We start from the raw sequence: 19894 nt of genomic DNA on the forward strand, positions 1-19894 counted from the left end.
AGATGAGCTTAACCCTTACTTAGCTAGAATAGGTGTGGTTTAGATAAGCTTAAACCTCTCTTACCTAGAATGGGTGTGGTGCAGCCGAGCTTAACCTCCTCTTACCTAGAATAGGTGTGGTTTAGATGAGCTTAAACCTCTCTTACCTAGAATGGGTGTGGTGCAGCCGAGCTTAACCTCCTCTTACCAAGAATAAGTGTGGTGCAGCCGAGCTTAACCCTCTCTTACCTAGAATGGGTGTGGTTTAGATGAGCTTAAACCTCTCTTACCTAGAATGGGTGTGGTGCAGCCGAGCTTAACCCTTTCTTACCTAGAATGGGTGTGGTGTAGATGAGCTTAAACCTCTCTTACCTAGAATGGGTGTGGTGTAGATGAGCTTAAACCTCTCTTACCTAGAATGGGTGTGGTGTAGATGAGCTTAAACCTCTCTTACCTAGAATGGGGGTGTGGTTTAGATGAGCTTAAACCTCTCTTACCTAGAATGGGTGTGGTGTAGATGAGCTTAAACCTCTCTTACCTAGAATGGGTGTGGTTTAGATGAGCTTAAACCTCTCTTACCTAGAATGGATGTGATTTAGTTGAGCTTAACCCTCTCTTACCTAGAATGGGTGTGGTGCAGCCGAGCTTAACCCCCTTCTTACCTAGAATGGGTGTGATTTTGATGAGCTTAACCCTCTCTTACCTAGAATAGGTGTGGTTTAGATGAGCTTAACCCTCTCTTACCTAGAATGGGTGTGGTTTAGATGAGCTTAACCCTCTCTTATGTAGAATGGGTGTGGTGCAGCCGAACTTAACCCTCTCTTACCTAGAATGGGTGTGGTGTAGATGAGCTTAACCCCCTCTTACCTAGAATGGGTGTGGTTGTTTATGGAGTTGTTTATTTATAAACATGTAATGAAATGATGACAGAATGACACTGCTTCTCAATCTCAGTCTATGTTACAGTTCATAACATTGTCATCGATGACTTGATAGATGTCGTTATTCTGTAAACTTTCCTTATAAGATCTCAAATTTTGTAAATATTTTTCTACAAATAATAAACAGTTTAGGTATATACATCCAACCACTGTTGTAATTCTCTGCAGAAAACCTGTCATTCAGCCATCATTGTTGAGTAAAATTATTCATCAAATCCCATGTTGTTAGAAATCATAAAGATTTTGCGAAATTGCTTCTCTGTACTCCTGAGTTGTAATCCACTCTGTTGTTAGAATGTTGTAATAATGCATTTTATTTCCTTAGGCCAAACAAAAAGGTTATGATTATTGTCATTGTGCTGGTGTAAAACTAAGTGTTGCACATTGTTAAAATTATTGCAGGTGAGAAATATTCAGAAATATGGCAGCATTGGGGCTATAATACTTGACAATAATGAAGCCACCAGTAGTGACCTATCTCCAATATTTGCCATGTCTGGGGACGGTACCACAGATGTCAGTATTCCAGCTCTCTTTCTATTCTGGAAAGAAGGAAAAATTCTGCTTAATGCTGTCAAAGAACATGCTGGTGACCTTGAAGTTCTATTGTCAGATAGAGCTAAGTCAGTAGGTGAGTACAACCAGGTCGTCAGTGGCAATGTTTTTAAACAAGTTATTTGATTTTCATCTCCTCAAAAAAGATTCAAATGATTACACAACATAGTGAAACATACAATCACAAGAATGCAATAACAAGAATCACAAAAATAAAATAAAATACAGAACTCAAGAATTAACAACATAAGAAAAAAGACAAAATACAAATTTAAGTGTTGCTGTCTATGAAGGAAACTGTTTTTAATAATTTTGCCAGTAATATATAAATCAGTGTTTTTGCTTTCATTAAATTTTTTTTCATAAGAAATTTATATGCTTATTTGTTTATTCTAATAATATTTAGTCCTAGTCCTAAAATTGTTCTTTCCATTGCAAATTGAATATTTTTTTGTTTTGAATTCATTAGTTATTATTATTGTTTGGATTTTGGAAATGTTTTGCCTATATTTTGCGGTAGGTTTATCTGCTGAAAATGAGATTTTTCTGTGCTCCCTGTATTTAAGTTGTTTATTAACAGTGCAGCCTCTTTTGAAATTTATTTGACAGATTTGTGGCATGTTATTATTCAACTATGTTTGATTGCACATGAATTATTCAGCAGTTCATATGCTGATTTCAACCAAGCTTGCTATGAATATAACACAAGTTAGGTTGCTAGGAATCATTTTATCATAATTATTGTGTACCAAGTTGAATGGATATACAACTCCAGTCTAGTGAGTAGAATCTTATTTGCATAGTGATCACATTTATGGCTTATTTCTCAGAAATGCAAATCAATCAAACTTTATTTGAGTTATGGAGACATGCTTGACTGTTTGTGATCAAACATTACAACTATGGTACATCATGTCATTTTATCACTTTCTGTTTTGTTTACTATTGAACCAACAGAGGCATTTCTTGTTCAGTCTTTTTCAAACTTCAATATATTGTTAATCACTTTTGAATCTCGCCAAAGTTTAATTTTGGCATGCACCACATGTATATTTTTCAAGATATTGGTGAAAATGTCGCTTAAAGTGTCAATAAATGTTTATCTAATCATCTTTAAACATAGAAATCTTATTAATCAATACCAAATGTCAACCAAGTTCAAATTTGTTGTGAATATCATGTATCATTTTCAAAATATGGGTTAAAATTTGGCTATCATAAAACGCTATAAAATATGATATTAAGTGAAGAGATTTATAAGAACCAGATGTTAGTAATGTAATTCAGCCCTCTGCACTTTAAGATAATAATAACGCCTGAGTGCATACTCATTGGTATCCTCATAATAACCTTAATATTATATAGCTTTTCCTTCCAAGGAATGCCAAAATACAAAAAGTTCAGAACAGATTTAGCGAACTTCTTTGTATGGGGTCCGGTCAAATTCTGGGGGCTGCTATGTTTGTTATTATTATTAGAGGACTCATATGCGTGTAATCATTCCATATTTGGAATTTGCATTTTCTATTATGGTTGGATGAAAATACTCAGTGCATTACCGCAAAATTATGACACACTGTAACTTATGGCAGTAAGGTGACAGATGTATAATAATGGTGATTATAATGTATTAATCTTGCAGAAGAAATTCTGAAGCTAAGAGAAGATAAAAAGAGTTTACCAGAAAGCACTTCTGCTGAAAAGAAATCTGGATTTGATGCTCAGAAGACTCCTGGACCTGAGCTTCCAGATGAACTTGTTGATGCAATCCTACAGGAGGTTCAGAAAATGGCAGAGGGAAAAGGAATTGCGGAGTATTTAAAGCAGTTAGAGGAAACACAAAAAGATTTGAAATCAGTCGGAGTAGATGTGCAGCTACAGTTGCAATTTGGGGATCAGATTGACAGTGTAAAATCACCAAATGCAGCAGAATTGACCATTGAATGGACTAATAAAGATGACGCCAACAACCATCAAAAACTAGACCAAAAGATGCATCCGGGTGAAAACTCAAAAGTTTGTGAGAAACTAAACGAGGAGGACAAAACACAAGATGAATGTGTTTCCCTGCAGCAAAAGGGTGAACTAGAAATGTCTGAGGATCGGAAGGAAATTATTTCCCAATATGAAGGTTTGCTCCCAACAAATCCGCAATCACCAGGTCAGAGTAAACAGAATCCACAACCAAAGTCAACGACTGTGATACATGGACAGAAAACACCAGAACATATGAAAGCAACTCCAGAATTACCTTTGAAAGTACAGCATAGTGCTACTAAGGCACAGTGGTTGGAGCAGCAAGAACTCCATCAGCAACATGTGCTTCGTCATCAACAGCACTATGAACAATTACACAAATATGTGGTACATGAACAAGAACAGCAACTCCAGATGCAGCAACATATTGAGCTGCAAAAGCAGCAACATGAACAGCTTAAACAGCAACTGGAAACTAAGCAGAGTGTAGCAGAGCAAAGCATTGCAGAATCTGATGAAGCAAAAGATACACTTTGATGGTACTTGCCACCTTTAATGCAACAATTATGGCTTCAAAAAGAAAAATAATTTTTCTAGTTTTATTGAATATTGACATTATTTGTTTCCATTTAAACTGGAAAAGTGATCTTATAATGACTGTATTTTTTTTCCTAATTCCCATAAAGTAAAACTGAACTCTTGAAAGTCTTTGAATAATGAATCGCATGGCCATCTAGTGGTGGTTGTCTTAGAAGATGGTGCACTGCTCTCTAGGATGGTTGTCATAGGAGATGGTGCACTGCCCTCTATGGTGGTTGTCATAGGTGATGGTGATTCTTGTGTAGATTTAAGTCAATTAGATTGTCTTTGAAATGTTATGGTTGTTCTTACTCTGCTTTTAATCTTGCTAGAAATTGTTTTGACTAGTATGGGCATTGACATTGTTCTTCAAATTTATGTCTTCAGACAAAAAATGATATTCGGAGTAATTTTCTCTGATTGCCGTACATAAACTGATGTGATTTACCAGTGATAAATATACATTTTTGGTATTGAATGTATGCTTTTATGCTACACATGTCATTGTCATAGTGCTTCCATGTGACCCTTTCCAATTCATTGATCAAGCATAGATACTGAAGGCTAATCAAATCAAATTTCAAACATTTTTTAAAAAATGACTTTTTACAGGAACTGGGTCAGAATATGCATTGGACTAATTGTGATAGTAATAAAGGGATACAGATGATCACACCTCTTTTTACTTTGAGCAGAAGTTTTCCAACTAATATGTTTATTTATGATAAACTGATGGTTCACTAAACTAAAGCAATGGGCAGATTAAACCATAAGGTCTATGGATAAACCAAAGAGCCATGAATCTCAGTGTGTGTATGTAAAAAAAAAATACGAGATGTAAGTTTAGCCTTACATAAAACTGGACACACACACAAGCAGTTAGCTCACTGTTAATACACACTGACAAATCTAATGGTTAGTCCTTTTGAGGGGGAGGGGGGTTCCAGTTGGTTTAGTTATGTTTACTACTTGTACTTTTAACCAGTTAAGTTACAATACCCGCTCATGTTGGTTGGATACACTGCCAAGACAACAGAGTGGTAACATTACTTTTTTAGTATGTACTAGTTATTCAAGTTTATTAGAAAGTTGATCCACAAGGGTATGTAAGCTTACTTCAATTCAGAACAGATGCTCGAAGTAAAATGTGTGTCATTAAAATCAACAGATGTGCATGGTCAAACATGCCAAGTCATTAATAGTGTATTATTGCTGTGTGATTAGCTACAGTACTATTTAGTGATTGGTTGAAAAAATAATCAGGTTTTAATTGTTAACTAATGTAAATTTGGTCAAAATATTTATTATTCATTGTTTCAAAAAATGCTTCCCAGGGCTTATAATTATTCATATTTATAATATATATGTATATATTGACAACAACAACAACAAAAACAATTTTAAAGGACTTGTTTTGTCAGTTGGAAAAATCATTTTTTTTTTAAACGGATATTTTCCATTAATGTAATCTTTATGATGTCAAGTGATTCAGTCACTCAACATAACAGTATTATTTGAGGTTATAAACAAGTGATATTTTCTTCATCACTTGTTAAACTAAACTCAACCCCAATAAATAACCTTTTACACTGCAATGGGAAGGGTCTCAATGTAACTACATTGTGTAAGATTACTGGATTGAATATCTGGTTGTGTTGTCATTTTTATGATCTCATCTTTATAAAGAAGGGAATGGCTGCTTTTTCTTTAATTGGCTTCAAGTTACAGTTAGTATTTCAACTATGTGTATTGTTTGTTTTTTTTGTTTTTTTTACATTGCCAACATCCTAAAATTAAATTGATCAAGATGTAATGTTTAAATTATTTAATTTTTGTTGGAAAGAACATGAGATAGTGTGGGCTCATAGATATAAATTTAACAAAACTGCAGGTTTACATTGTGATAAAAGATTCAGCAAGCAGTTGCATTGCTCTGTTCGCAGGGGTGGGCAGAGGTCAATTTAACATGAATACAAGAGGTATAATTGTACCTTGTCATTTACTCATGGATAATTCAATACATGTCACATGACATTGAAATAACACTTCTGATCTCTACCTTTTCTGAAGCTGCACAGGTTCAATATTCAACAGTATTTTATATACAGTTATGTAACTAAGACAAATGCCTGTTTATTTAGCCTATGCAAATCAATCAATTCAAATGTGGCCATAGTATAATTAAAATCATTCCTTCAGCGAAAAATAACGACAATTAATTCCAAGCAAAAATAAAGTATTGTACAGTAGTAGTCATCTTGATCATTATTGTCCAAGGTAAAACCCACTATTTACACCTTTGCAATCATTACAAAGAAGAGTATGTTGTTTTCTATTGTACAACAAGATAATTCTTCTGATGCATCTTTTGTATAGTTTTTTTTTCCCCAAATATACTTTGAAGAATATTCAGTATTGCCATTTGTTGTTTCATTGTGTCCTATTCTCTTCTAAGTCTCGTCTGGTTGTTCTATTTGCCATATATTGTATAGGGCTGATGAAAACAATCTTTATACTGTCACTAATATCTACTGTATATTCAAACTATATTCATCTACCTGTCTGTTTTCCATTTTAAGATTTGTGTTACACTATTTCTAGATCATTTGTCTTCCCAGTAACCATGACAACATCGATGCCTAAAAAAAAAATAGTCAATAAATTAAAGAGATTTTAAATATTTTGTTAGTGTTTTTATTATAATAATTTTATACTACATGTAGTAATATTGTATGTTATGTTGCAATGCTGGAGTTATGAATGGCTGTTTAGTTGAGATGTCCCCCATTGTGTTGTATGAATATATCAATTCATTTTTTATACTACTACATTTTCTTTCTAATTCATAGTGTTTTTTATAAATTTTCACTTAAAGCGAAAGAGTTGCATGCGCGTAAGACTGACAGCCATAGCGTATCATTGTTTACAAAAAATGTCTACTCATGAGTCTGTGTTTTTAGTGTGCATTGTTATAGTAGCTTGGAACTCCTGCGCTTATGCAGAGGGGTGACAACCCCTCTTTAATTACTGATACAGTATGATTAACAAATGTCTCAATCTGAAGTAAAATTACCCTTTTTTATCACCAGAAGATAGAAATGACTTTCTCAAATGATATCCAAATTCAATGTCATCAAATAGAATTTACAAGTCAAAGACCAAAACAACTGATAAGTAAACCTCGCTACATTGTCAAACTAGAAAACAAGAATATCAAATGAGTGATTTAAGATTTAATAAACTTGTATTGTAATTTTCATATTTTCAAAGCTTTTTGTGAACATATGAAAATTACTTTAATTTTAATAAAATACTTTTGGTTTAATAATTGGGCGAATTTGAAATTGTGAAATCAATGAGTATAAAAACACAAATTGGTGAATGCATAACACTATTTCATTCAGTTTGATACAAAAAAACAGTTATCACAACAATTGTGTAGTCACTAGTTGTGCTATGTTTTGGCATTTCAGAAGGTGACTAGTTGGTGATGTCACAATCTCTGAGCGGGTACAAAGACCAATCAAAGTGTAGTATGGAAAATAGTACTATATGGTTTATGTCACCATGGTCGTACTAACGCGTTAGTTAGTACGTTCATATGACTGATACTGCTTAATACGTGTGATAATTATAATCCCCGGTTTTTCGAACGAATACGACATCGTCGTAGACTGATATATTGAAGATAATATTTGGTAATCGTAGTCCTAAATAACTATTAAAAATAGCTAGACGTTTCGAGCAATGGCTCTTTATCGATAGCATAGAAGCAAGTGTGATACAAAAAAACAGTTATCACAACAATTGTGTAGTCACTAGTTGTGCTATGTTTTGGCATTTCAGAAGGTGACTAGTTGGTGATGTCACAATCTCTGAGCGGGTACAAAGACCAATCAAAGTGTAGTATGGAAAATAGTACTATATGGTTTATGTCACCATGGTCGTACTAACGCGTTAGTTAGTACGTTCATATGACGTACGAATACGTTCGTCGTAGACTGATATATTGAAGATAATATTTGGTAATCGTAATCGTAATATTTGGTTCGTTCGTACGTTCGTCGTAGACTGATGGCTCTCCCCGCATAGCAGGCGTACAGGTTCAGTCTATTATTCTGTTCAAAATCCTCCGTTAAAACACGTTCGGTTATAGGATGAGATGTTCGAGTACTGGCTGAGGGCCACGGTCCGATTTTTTTGACCCACACTAAACCCGGTCAAGACTCGAACGATAATTTTCGTCATTTGAATCAATTACTTGACTAGATATTGGTGACAAGTTTTCAGTTCTGGCCATTATCGCGGCTCTGTTAAAAGCGATCGTATTTTAGTGTTTGACTATTGGCTGAGTGACTGTACCCCTACAAGCCACAGCCAAGGGGAGAGTGTTGGTAGACGACCATTGCTGGTTGTACCTATATTTGTGTACTATGGTTTTAATCACATACGCATTAGAAATAGGCGAGTTTAACCATGACCTGATGGCGTAACCCACACCTAACGCTTGTCAATGTCCGCTCCTATCGAAAACAATCGGTTCACGGCGACTGGGAGTCTGCATACGCTTGTAACATAAAGATTAATACGACTTTTATCAAATATCGGCATAATGTCGGCCTCCTGTACGAATAAAAAAAACATACACGGAGGCGACACAATCCGCGGATGTTTGATAGAAGTCGTATTTATTTACTTTTGTTACAAGCAATTGTGGTTAGAAGGGTTTATAGTTCCATGTTAGAAGTTACGCACCGATAATTTATGCGCTTTCATGTCTTCGCGTTTTTATATAAAATGATTATTTATTTTTTCCTGTTCGGACATTAGAAGTATTACCCAATAACCGCAGATGATTGGATAATACTGTCATGACGTCATGGTGTTACAGCAACATCACAATTATAATAACCATCCACCTTTTTCAAAATCATTGGTTCTAACTTATCTTGACTTGTTGGCGTGGGAGGGCGCTATATACAATTGCCCATGATTTTTTTACCAACATAAGTAAACAACTTGGCAATACAGCGGTTGTCAACCATCTCATACAAATGACCACACAATTCTAGCAACGTAAACAATGTTTGATAATATCAAACATGCAAAATATAAAAATGATGTTTATGAAATAATAATACTATAAAGTAAATACACCACAAAGTAATATAATCGAAATTGGCCAAGCAATCGCTGTGTGAAACAAACATAAAATCACTTTTCTATTCTATCAAGGAAAGACTGCGTTGGGCATTGTATAATATATAGAAGAAAGAAAAATTACATTCCTTTTGGGGTTTAAAAGCATAAGGCTTTTCGAAATACAAAAAAAAAGTGGTTTTAAGTTACAATGTCAGTGTCTTCCGGTTCACCATTGCTTAGTGGTGTAACATTCATTTAAATCAGATCAAAACAAGACTGTTGAATTCTTAACTATTGCCACACTCCATTACAGAGAAGCCATGATTTATACTGTTACAGTATAACAGTCAGATAAATCAATGACGTCACTAAACTAACTTAAAAAGATTATAAATACATGTCTTAGTGCCTCTCACTGCTTGGTACATCATACACATTTGCAGCATGTAAAATATAGCCCTGCTTGGCGCGTGCCACATTAGCTGTATATAAAGTATAGCTGTGCTCGGTACATGACGCATTAGTAGTATGTAAAATATAGCCCTGTTTGGCGCGTGCCACATTAGCTGTATGTAAAATATAGCCCTGTTTGGCACGTGCCAAATTAAGTGTATGTAAAATATAGCTGTGCTTGGTACATGGCGCATTAGTGGTGGGTAAAATATAGCCCTGTTTGGCGCGTGCAACATTATTAGCTGTATGTAAAATATAGCCCTATTTGGCGCGTGCCACATTAGCTGTATGAAAAATATAGCTCTGTTTGGCGCGTGCCACATTAGCTGTATGTAAAATATAGCCATGCTTGGTACATGGCGCATTAGTAGTAGGTAAAATATAGCCCTGTTTGGCGCGTGCCACATTAGCTGTATGTAAAATATAACCATGATTGGTACATGGCGCATTAGTAGTAGGTAAAATATAGCTCTGTTTGGCGCGTGAAAAATTAGGTGTATGTAAAATATAGCCTTGCTTGGTACATGGCGCATTAGTAGTAGGTAAAATATAGCCCTTGTTTGGCGCGTTCCATATTAGCTGTATGTAAAATATAGCCATGCTTGGTACATTAGCTGCATGTAAAATATAGCCCTGTTTGGCGCGTGCCTAATTAGGTGTATGTAAAATATAGCCTTGCTTGGTACATGGCGCATTAGTAGTAGGTAAAATATAGCCCTTTTTGGCGCGTGCCACATTTGCTATATGTAAAATATAGCCGTGCTTGGTACATGGCGCATTAGTAGTAGGTAAAATATAGCCCTGTTTGACGCGTGCCACATTAGCTGTATGTAAAATATAGCCCTGTTTGGCGCGTGCCAAATTAGCTGTATGAAAAATATAGCCATGCTTGGTACATGGCGCATTAGTAGTAGGTAACATATAGCCCTGTTTGGCGCGTGCCACATTAGCTGTATGTAAAATACAGCCCTGTTTGGCGCGTGCCACATTAGCTGTATGTAAAATATAGCCCTGTTTTGCGCGTGCCACATTAGCTGTATGTAAATATATATCCGTGCTTGGTGCATGGCGCATTAGTAGTGGGTAAAATATAGCCCTGTTTGGCGCGTGCAACATTAATAGTTGTATGTAAAATATAGCCCTATTTGGCGCGTGCCACATTAGGTGTATGAAAAATATAGCCCTGTTTGGCGCGTGCCACATTAGCTGTATGTAAAATATAGCCGTGCTTGGTGCATGGCGCATTAGTAGTAGGTAAAATATAGCCCTGTTTGGCGCGTGAAACATTAACTGTATGTAAAATATAGCCGTGCTTAACGCATTTGCTGTATGTACATTTTTTCTGCAATCTTGGTGGAAATTTGTTTTTTGTTTTTAAATGCAATTTCTGCTTTCCTCTGACAAGCAATTTTTATTATATATTATTAGTCTTAAGCTTTCTGCAGTTCTTCGAGGATGTCAAATTTTAAAGCTCTCACATTAGGCCTAAGCACGAAGTGCTCATCGAAGCACCTATCTGTAACTTCTGTAACCCAGATCGATCCGAGGCTTCGTTCATCCGTCAATGGCAGTGTTCGTGTATTGGCCAGGCGCTACGCAGACGCTGACGTGTGCTCCGACAGACGAAGCATAGAACCTATCCTATAACATCCGGGTCTGAAACAACGCAAATGTTCAGCGACTAATATATAATTAAACACTGAACCGGATTTTGTGTAACACGTACCAGCTCTCGGACTGTTTGGGACTAGCATGATCAAAACTTAAATAGTCAAAAAGTGTAATATGTAGTTATTACTAGATTGCTACTTGTGGTTATCTCAAATTATTTGGGAATACTGACAAATACTAATTATATTTCAAGAAATGATGTTTCAATATTTGCTCGTTAAAATTATGTAAGGTGATATTTTACGCTAACTTAATATGTCGAATATCAATAAACGATTTTAACCCTGACTCTGTGACACAGATAAACACGAAATATATGGATCGAACTTCAAGATTCTGGAACACAAGGCTAATGGTACATTTACGTACTCAGCCCATGAAAAGCTTTAACATCTGGTGATTTGAGATGGGGGAAAGGGGTCATGATCAAAGATCACGGGAAATAAAAAAAATAAAGCATGGCACTTCACAAGGAAAAACACAATTTTCAAAGTTTTCTATGCGTTTCATCTTATGCTTATAGCATCCTTCTCGGGGAAAGGGTATTGGGCTGGAAAGCTCACACTGATAAACTTTTCATTTTTATTTTTTTTTTTTGTGCAAATTACAAGTGCTAGGTGCTGACACAGTGCATTATTGCCACATAAGTCATATTCATGTTTGGGAATACATGACATGGCTGTGCGGCCATCTCTCTATCAAATGACAATTTTAATGCGCTACCCTGGCGTCAACCAGGCTCTGTCGAACACAAGCATCTGCGGACCTTCACCAAGGTTCCCCCAGAGTAGAATTCGTTAGTGAATGAGTCTTGGACAGTGGAATTGGCCTTCCCATTGAGTCTGTGTAAACTCACCCAGGGTAGGTGCAACAACCACTATGCTACCAGTGATCGGTTTCTTTTCAAACTTTATTTTTGATAATCGAGAATGTGTACTTATGTCATGGAAACTGGTTTCCTGCTGTTCACTTAGAAACTTCCAGTAGCCGTTTAATTAATCGTAAACATTTAAGCAATGCAGTCAAACGAATTTAGTTATTTGAGTTGGAAAATAATGCTTTCATATCATAAACACAACTTATATACGGTCAATGAATGTATACCGTCGTCTGTTTGACATAACAGACATGCGTTGATTCAGAGAAATAATATACGAACGAACTGTAATACTTCGGTGCGGAGTATGACTTATTGTTTGGTTGCTTAGTACAGTTTAGGGGGTTCAGATCTCGGACGAGGTATCAATGACTGACTGGTCTACGAACGTACTGCTTCTACGGCGTTGACGGACGCGGCTTCCTACATCGAAGTCATCGAATACTCACATCCTGCCCATACCTGAGTACATCAAGTGCTTATCAGCTCTCTTACGTTCTCGCGTCTGAACTTAGACAATATCCGAGGTCTAAATATATATTCAAAGGGCGGTGCGCGGTGGTCGTGGTGCGAGATATGGGTCTCATATAAACAAAGATTGCGACTTTGACTGTTGCGCAGACAAAAAAAAACTAAGAACAAACTGAGACATTTCCAAGCTTTAACTAGGTAATTCCTTTGGTGATTGGAAGGTATGGAAGGAATCATCGGTGATAATAGGTGATTTTCCGTACAACTGCGAGATCTCGCGAGATGCATGAAAGACGCGCGTCGAACGTCTGGTGCAAAAATCGAACGATTTGATTTTGAACTCGAATTTCTTTATTTCGTAGCTCACATCGACCGGCCGATCTTTGACAGAGGAATATTGCATTCGAATATCTTCTTTTAATCGAAATTGTCTATCATCAAATGTGTACAGCACATTATTGACATGGAAATGTCCCCCAAAATACTTTCGCGTTTGTCGAATCTCACACGATGTTTGACGCGACTACGACGCTATGACCTTTGTTTGTCCTGTTTTTACGTTCGATTTCACGCGTGATTCTCGCAGTGAACGGAAAATGGTCTATTAGTGCATGTCAGAACTCTACTCGTGATTTCATTAGAAGAGAGCATTGGATTGTTAGAAAATCAATGTTTAACATAAATATCCAGTCTTCAGTTGCATATTCGTTTGTTGAAATCTGCATAGAGCATAACTTGTCGAACTTGTGTAATCTACCTAACACTGTCAGATTGATCATTCGTGCAAATTGCCTCATAGGACTCATTAAACTTACATGCATGGTTTGGTAATAAGCACTTTAATTTGTACATTTTATTTTCTAATTCACACTTTTCCGACTTGTTGTTTAATAAACAATATTAATATGTGAATGCTGTTAAATATCGAAAGTAACTCACTAATAATTGTGCTGCACAGAGAGGTAGCAAGGGGGTGTCTTGTACAGGCTACAGGAAATAAAACCGACATTTTACGTTGTGACAGGAAATAAAATGAAAGTTTCATTTACAGTAAAAAATATGTTTTTACACTTCACAGAAAAGACAAATTCCTAATTACAATTTTATACTATTTTTGATATCGCTCAATCACATGGATTGCACCAAAGACTCATGGGACACTATTGTTTATGTTATTTATTAACTTTAATCCAGAAAGTAAATTTGTTGTGAGATTAGGCTTAATTGGAAGTGCCCCTTTAAAAATCAAAATTGAAAATTGTGTACGAATTACGACATTTAATTTTGAAAATGCTTTATACGCTTATACAAACAATAATATCTTAGTACAAATTACGGACGAATAAAATAGCTGATTACATTTTACAACTTGCCCTTGTATGTATTTTACACGCGGTTTTCTCGTCGCTATGGGCCCATATCTAACAGGACGCGGCGCGACGACCACACCTTTTTAAATACAAATTACAATTCCCAAAATATAAAGTTGACAATCACGGATCATGGAACCCCCTCCTCCCCCCATTTAACATCGGAATTATAGGACACCCGGAGGGCAATGGTCCGAGTGTTAATGAACAATGAATGCTGGACAAAGCTGGCAATCAATAAAAGACATTAGCGTCTCTCCGCTTTATTCAGACTTAACAATAGTTGGAAACAGATATGTGCATCTCTCACAATTCAAAACAAATTTGGTGTGAAAGGCAAGTGAATAAAAACAATGTTCTTATTTTGGTGTAAGAACAAAGATTTCACCTTGGTCAAGTTCATAGTACCAAAGACAATGTAGAATAGACAGTAAGTGTCATGTAGCTGACATTGGCCGCTACTTGGTGTACCTGTAAACTTCTACTGTAACCTAAAACACAGAGGAACTGTGCCTGAAATTACCAATGACGGTGTTGAGCTGTTTCCTTTAACGAGTACTGTCATATCGAAAACAGTTGAGCTCAGCTTAAAATATTTCGTTAAAAACGTTTGATAAATTACACAGCACACAAGTCAACAGTTGTTTTTAATATAATCATTATGATATACAGCCAACATACACGCATGATATGCCTATGACACATATCCCATAATAGATGCTTGTTACTGATACTATAGCAACCAATGAGTGACGTCACGCGCGCGGCTCATTCACAGCCAGCTAGTGATCAGTACAGTACAGCAGCAAGTAGCTGCGGACAAATCTGTGTGTGTCTCTGTCAGTCTTGGCTGCGAAATCGGACCGTTGCGACCCAGGACGAACATACTCTGCGTTTTCCCAGAAACGACAGATTTCGAGAAAGCTCTAATTATGATCATGGGGTTTTAAGACTACAATTTCATGCGATCGTGGTGATTTTACATCAAGTTTAGTGAGCTCCGTCGCTGTCTGACTCGACCCCACCGACTGCTGAGTGAGATTGACCTCGGTCAGTTTTAATTCTTCACGCAGCCCAACTCTCGTTATTGCTGTGTGTGGAGAGAGTTATTTTTGTGCGGGGACAGTGTTTACCTTCATGGCCAGTTGTTTATTATTAAGATAATCACCTGTCATATCTGAGGTTGAAGAGATTAGCTGAAAGCTCTGGATTGATACGACTCGACAGACTTGGCTGCAGAGCAGCAGTGGGAAGCAGGCCAAGGAACACTGTAGCGAATCGGACCAGTCCCTGCTAAACTTATGTGTGTGTATTGCATATGTTGTTTTGAATTTGTGTATTCTAGCACCCGTTACATCTGTACGGTAAGTAGGAAAGCAAGACATACGAAATAGGGACACGTTGATACACAGTGACGTCCATGAACCGTGTCTGTTCTTATAGTTTACTGTTCAAGTTGTCATCCATGCTTTGTTTACGTAGCGTGGGCATGATCGATGTATAAAGTGAATCGTATAGTCCACTTGAAGTTGTAGTTAGTTACGGTTTCAATATTGGCACGTCCACACCATCACTCACGTCATTCCAGTTAATGTTTATAGCTGTTGTTTAACTTAACGTGAATTCACTCGGAACGATGTGCGTTCGTTATGGTTGATGCCGTCTTGGGGGCAACATAGCCGAAAGCGACGTTATCCTGCTCCATTTTCGTACGAGAGTTTTATACAAGTATACCGATAACACAAAATTATATATAAAGCACATTTACATCATTAATATTTAATACAAGATACAAGATATTTTATTTGGGACGTACACAATACAAAGCTCGAGTAAAGTAAAAACAAAACAAAAAACAAATAAAAAGAAATAACAATACAAAACAACTAACTAAATAACTAACTAAACTAAAATAATTTCATAATCTGAAAAACAAAATTATCTAAGTTGGTATAGATAAATTTATCATTACTAGAGAAAATCTGCACAAACAAATCTTCCTCACATAAATTTTGTAGATTGGGTGCATAAATATACAATGATTTAAGGAACTTATCCCTGTGCCCAGTAATATCATTATGTTTGCAGTGCATTATATAATGTATTTAATTCCCCAAGTCATCGTTGTTACATAAATTACATACTCTATTATCTCTATCAGTACCCTGGTAACGGCCTTTCTCAATAGGTAGAAAGTGTGCGGAAATACGGTATTTAGTTAAAGCTATTCTATGTTTCTTGTTTTTAATTTTATCCAAATAGTTATCTAACTTATAATTACTTTTATAATTACTTTTAATATGACATGAAAAGTGTTGTTTATTTATTTAATTTTAAGATGGCACAGCTTATAATAATTCAGTCAAGGGTTGATTAAAACAAGGCATGCAGTCCAGGGCGTTACTGAGGATTGAACCAAATCAAATGTGATTTCTCTAAAAATATTGCTTCGTTAGCCATTACACAATAACTCAAAATGAGAGCAATTGAACAAATACTCAAGACAGTCAAAATTAAATGGAAATTGCAAATTTTAATTTTTTTGGCAAATTGTGTGATGCAACTTTCATATCCATGAATAGTAATATGCGATAAAGATCGCACAAGACACTAACACACATTTTGAAAACCTTTGAAAGCTGTTCCATTCCCTGCATACCAGTCAAATGTGTTTTTAAACAATATTAGTGTCATAGGAAACAGTGGATTGCATACACACAAAAAAAGCGAGATTTATCACATATTCTCAAATAATCAAAGACACTATTATAAACAATTGGTGAAATCAAATTCTTTCACACTCACTAATTTGCATTAGGATTTCTGTAAATGTACGATGTCTTGCTATATATTGTGATTATCCCGCAATTTATGTGGTCTCTTCAATTTGTGCGAGAGCTTATCACATACTTGTATACCCTCCATCTTATTATTCAACTCTCTTCAATGAGAAAATACAGAAAATGTAGCAGTAGAGGATGAGACAATCAAACTAAATGTTTATTTATATTGCTATACTCTTCTTTATGAGAATACCTTGGATTATTCACACTGGGACTATCACATGTATATTTATTCAATAACAACACTGACGAGGAATAGTACAGTCATATTGTTTCAACAATTACATTTAGAAATGATCTACTGATTTCATAATGAGATGGATAAATTTTGAAAACTATTATAAATTTTCACCTATCACATAACATTTATCGAATGTCAGCTTGCGCTAGCTTAGATCAACGGGTACATGCGTGAAACATAGACCGATAACCGGATTATCAACTGGTGCCTGTGCACATAAAGCAGCACGGGTAGACGATACTGGAAATCAACTGGCGCATGTGTACAAATAATAAAGGTCACCATGACCGGATTATCAACTGGTGCTGATGTCTCGCCTATACTTTTTGAGTGCATACTAGTACTTCAAGGGTTTTTTTTCAATCACTCTTGTATTACAATACATAATTGGTCAACGTTCTGACGATAGGTAAAGAAGTGTTGATAATGCACATTGTGCATGACTGCGTATTTTAAACAAAAATTTTTTTTTTTTTACATGGTTTTAGGATTAGGATAAATAATATGAAGGCTCTTATGAGGGTACTAAGGAAGTACTGATCTTCAGACCTTCACAAAACTGGTTCAACTGACAGTGACAATACTTAAAATTCACCTGCAGATAATTAGCTATATAAATAATAGCATGGTAAAATGTACGTGATTTACCATGCAAAATTATAATTATGAAAATTGAGATGGGGTATTTAATACTTGTATGCATTTTCAAAATTTGCTAATTTAGCTTACCTACTGTAAGAGTAGCAACAATTTGTAATATTTTTCTTTTCAAAATAATTAATGTGAGAAATTAACACCTAATATCACCAAACAACATAAAACATTTGTATTTTTAAAAAAATAATGAAATTAAAGCTTACACAACTGTGGTTGAAAAGTTGTTAGAGAAAGCAAAATAACAGTAATCCTAATTTCTGTAATTTTATTCTGTCTGCTTACAGGAAATCTAATTTGTGACTTTGTCTGATAAATCATATGCAAGCACATTAAATGAGTAGATAGGTAACAAAAAACTTGTGTCAAAGCTGGTTTTGGTTGTTTCTGTCATCATACACAATAAAAAAAACCTCACAAAAAATGTTTATTCACAGATAACTACCGATGAATGCATCATCCTTGTTGATATTGACTTTTGCATGGTAAACAAATTGAATTTTTTAGATAATTCCTAAAAAAAATATCCTTGTAATAGTAATACATCACTGCATCCTCATGTAAAAGCAATAATGTTCTAAAAGGCAAACAAATGGGAAGTATGAAGTTACACCATACACTTTAAAAAAAATAAATGATATGATTACCCGAATATAATGAATGTGTGCCAGTGAAAATATAGAAAGCTAGGGGTACCCAAGTATATAATTGATAACACGTGATGGATGAGAGAATTTATGCAATGCAAATGAATTTCTAGTTTATTGTCTTGACACCGTGATTGTTTTATGAGTAATTGCCTTGCCTGTAATTAAAGACAATATAGTAATGGTTAGTCAGTCTGAAATTTACAGTCAATCATATATATGTGAGTTAGTACAAGTAATCCATACGTTGTTTAGAATTGAATTGAACAACACTTTATTTTTAATTCACAGAGAGGTATGTACGACCTAGAAATAGTGCCGTATGCGAGTACCAAGTTGCGAGTCGCAAGTAGCAAAATATGCCATATGCTAGTGGTAAAAACGGCATATGCGAGTGGTAAAATGTATCGTTTGCTAGTAGCAAAAAAGCCCTATGCGAGGGGTAATACAAAGGCTTGTAACGTTTGCTTATAATATAACAACGTACGTTCAATTGTGTTTTATCACAGTAAAATCAAATATTTAGCATGGTTATGAAATGATGTGTACATGGTTGGTTAAGATTGGCATGATGCTGTATCAAAAAAGTTCGTTCAGTCGTTTGCATAGAATCGATGTTTGCTCTTCACGAAATTGCACAGGAAACATGAAAGCACAATAATTTAATAAACGGCCATGACCAGCCAGCACACTCCGCATAACATGTGAAAATTGTTTTTTCTTTTGGTAAAATTAGTATGAACCCGTGGTCAGCGATTAAAGAATCATAGAATTATAATTGTAGTTAGTAACGGGTGCATGTTCACCGAAGGGTCACAGAATTCTTGTGTCACGCGCCGCCGTTTAAATGAAGACAATGGCAGGTTTCAAAAGTAGTCACACCTCGGAGAGGTGTTAAATTTGCCACAACCCAAGTGTTAACTAGCACACAATTCCATAATACATAGTATATAATAAAGAAATAAAGTGCATGTTGAGTGATAAGTCCGCATGTTTACGAGACGTCCCTCACACATGGAATGTATTTACAGGCAACCCGGATCAAATTTGAATTGAAACAAATTGAAACAAAGAAGCGTCTGCCATTGCTTGGTCAGGATAGAGAGACAATTTTCATGGGTAAATGCTAGTAGAAGACCCTCAATGCCCCAAATACTTCGACCTAACCACTTTATATGTACAAGTAGAAAAAGTGTTATGTTTCGTTAAAATAAGCATGGACATGTTAGCATTGAAATAATCATAGAAGTACAGTTATCATCAGTACAAGTAGACTCGCTGAACAGGAACTCACACGCGAGCCAATGGAAACAATGGCTGATTTCAAAGCAATTTTGTCTCAGACAAGACATGGACAACAAACTCGCTGTTTTGCTGATTAGGAATAACGTGATGTTAATTTCGTGGTATTTCAACAGCTTTGTAATGAAGCACAGGCCCTTAGCTAAATTCTCCTATAAACTGTTGATTCTGTCGACCAATGGGAACGCACGT

The 19894-nt window shown here is 35.7% G+C and overlaps 2 protein-coding genes across 7 annotated transcripts in view; both read left to right on the forward strand.

The window, feature by feature from the left end:
- LOC100369345 (ER degradation-enhancing alpha-mannosidase-like protein 3) overlaps positions 1-6709 on the forward strand; it is a 32809-nt gene extending 26100 nt beyond the window's left edge. The window contains exons 19-20 of the mRNA XM_085492492.1: positions 1323-1551; positions 3118-6709. Of these exons, the coding sequence (XP_085348618.1) occupies positions 1323-1551; positions 3118-3989 (1101 nt within the window). The 3' untranslated portion in view covers positions 3990-6709. The remainder of the gene's footprint in view (positions 1-1322; positions 1552-3117) is intronic.
- An 8093-nt stretch (positions 6710-14802) lies between these two features.
- The window catches only part of LOC102804754 (uncharacterized), a 78704-nt gene continuing 73612 nt past the window's right edge, over positions 14803-19894 (forward strand). For all 6 annotated transcript variants that reach the window (XM_078013600.2, XM_078013601.2, XM_085491809.1 and 3 more), the window contains exon 1: positions 14803-15379. The gene's annotated coding sequence lies outside the window, so the exon portion shown is untranslated. The remainder of the gene's footprint in view (positions 15380-19894) is intronic.

The sequence above is a fragment of the Saccoglossus kowalevskii genome, chromosome 17, assembly GCF_978046115.1.
Source record: "Saccoglossus kowalevskii chromosome 17, keSacKowa6.1, whole genome shotgun sequence".
Lineage (NCBI taxonomy): Eukaryota > Metazoa > Hemichordata > Enteropneusta > Harrimaniidae > Saccoglossus > Saccoglossus kowalevskii.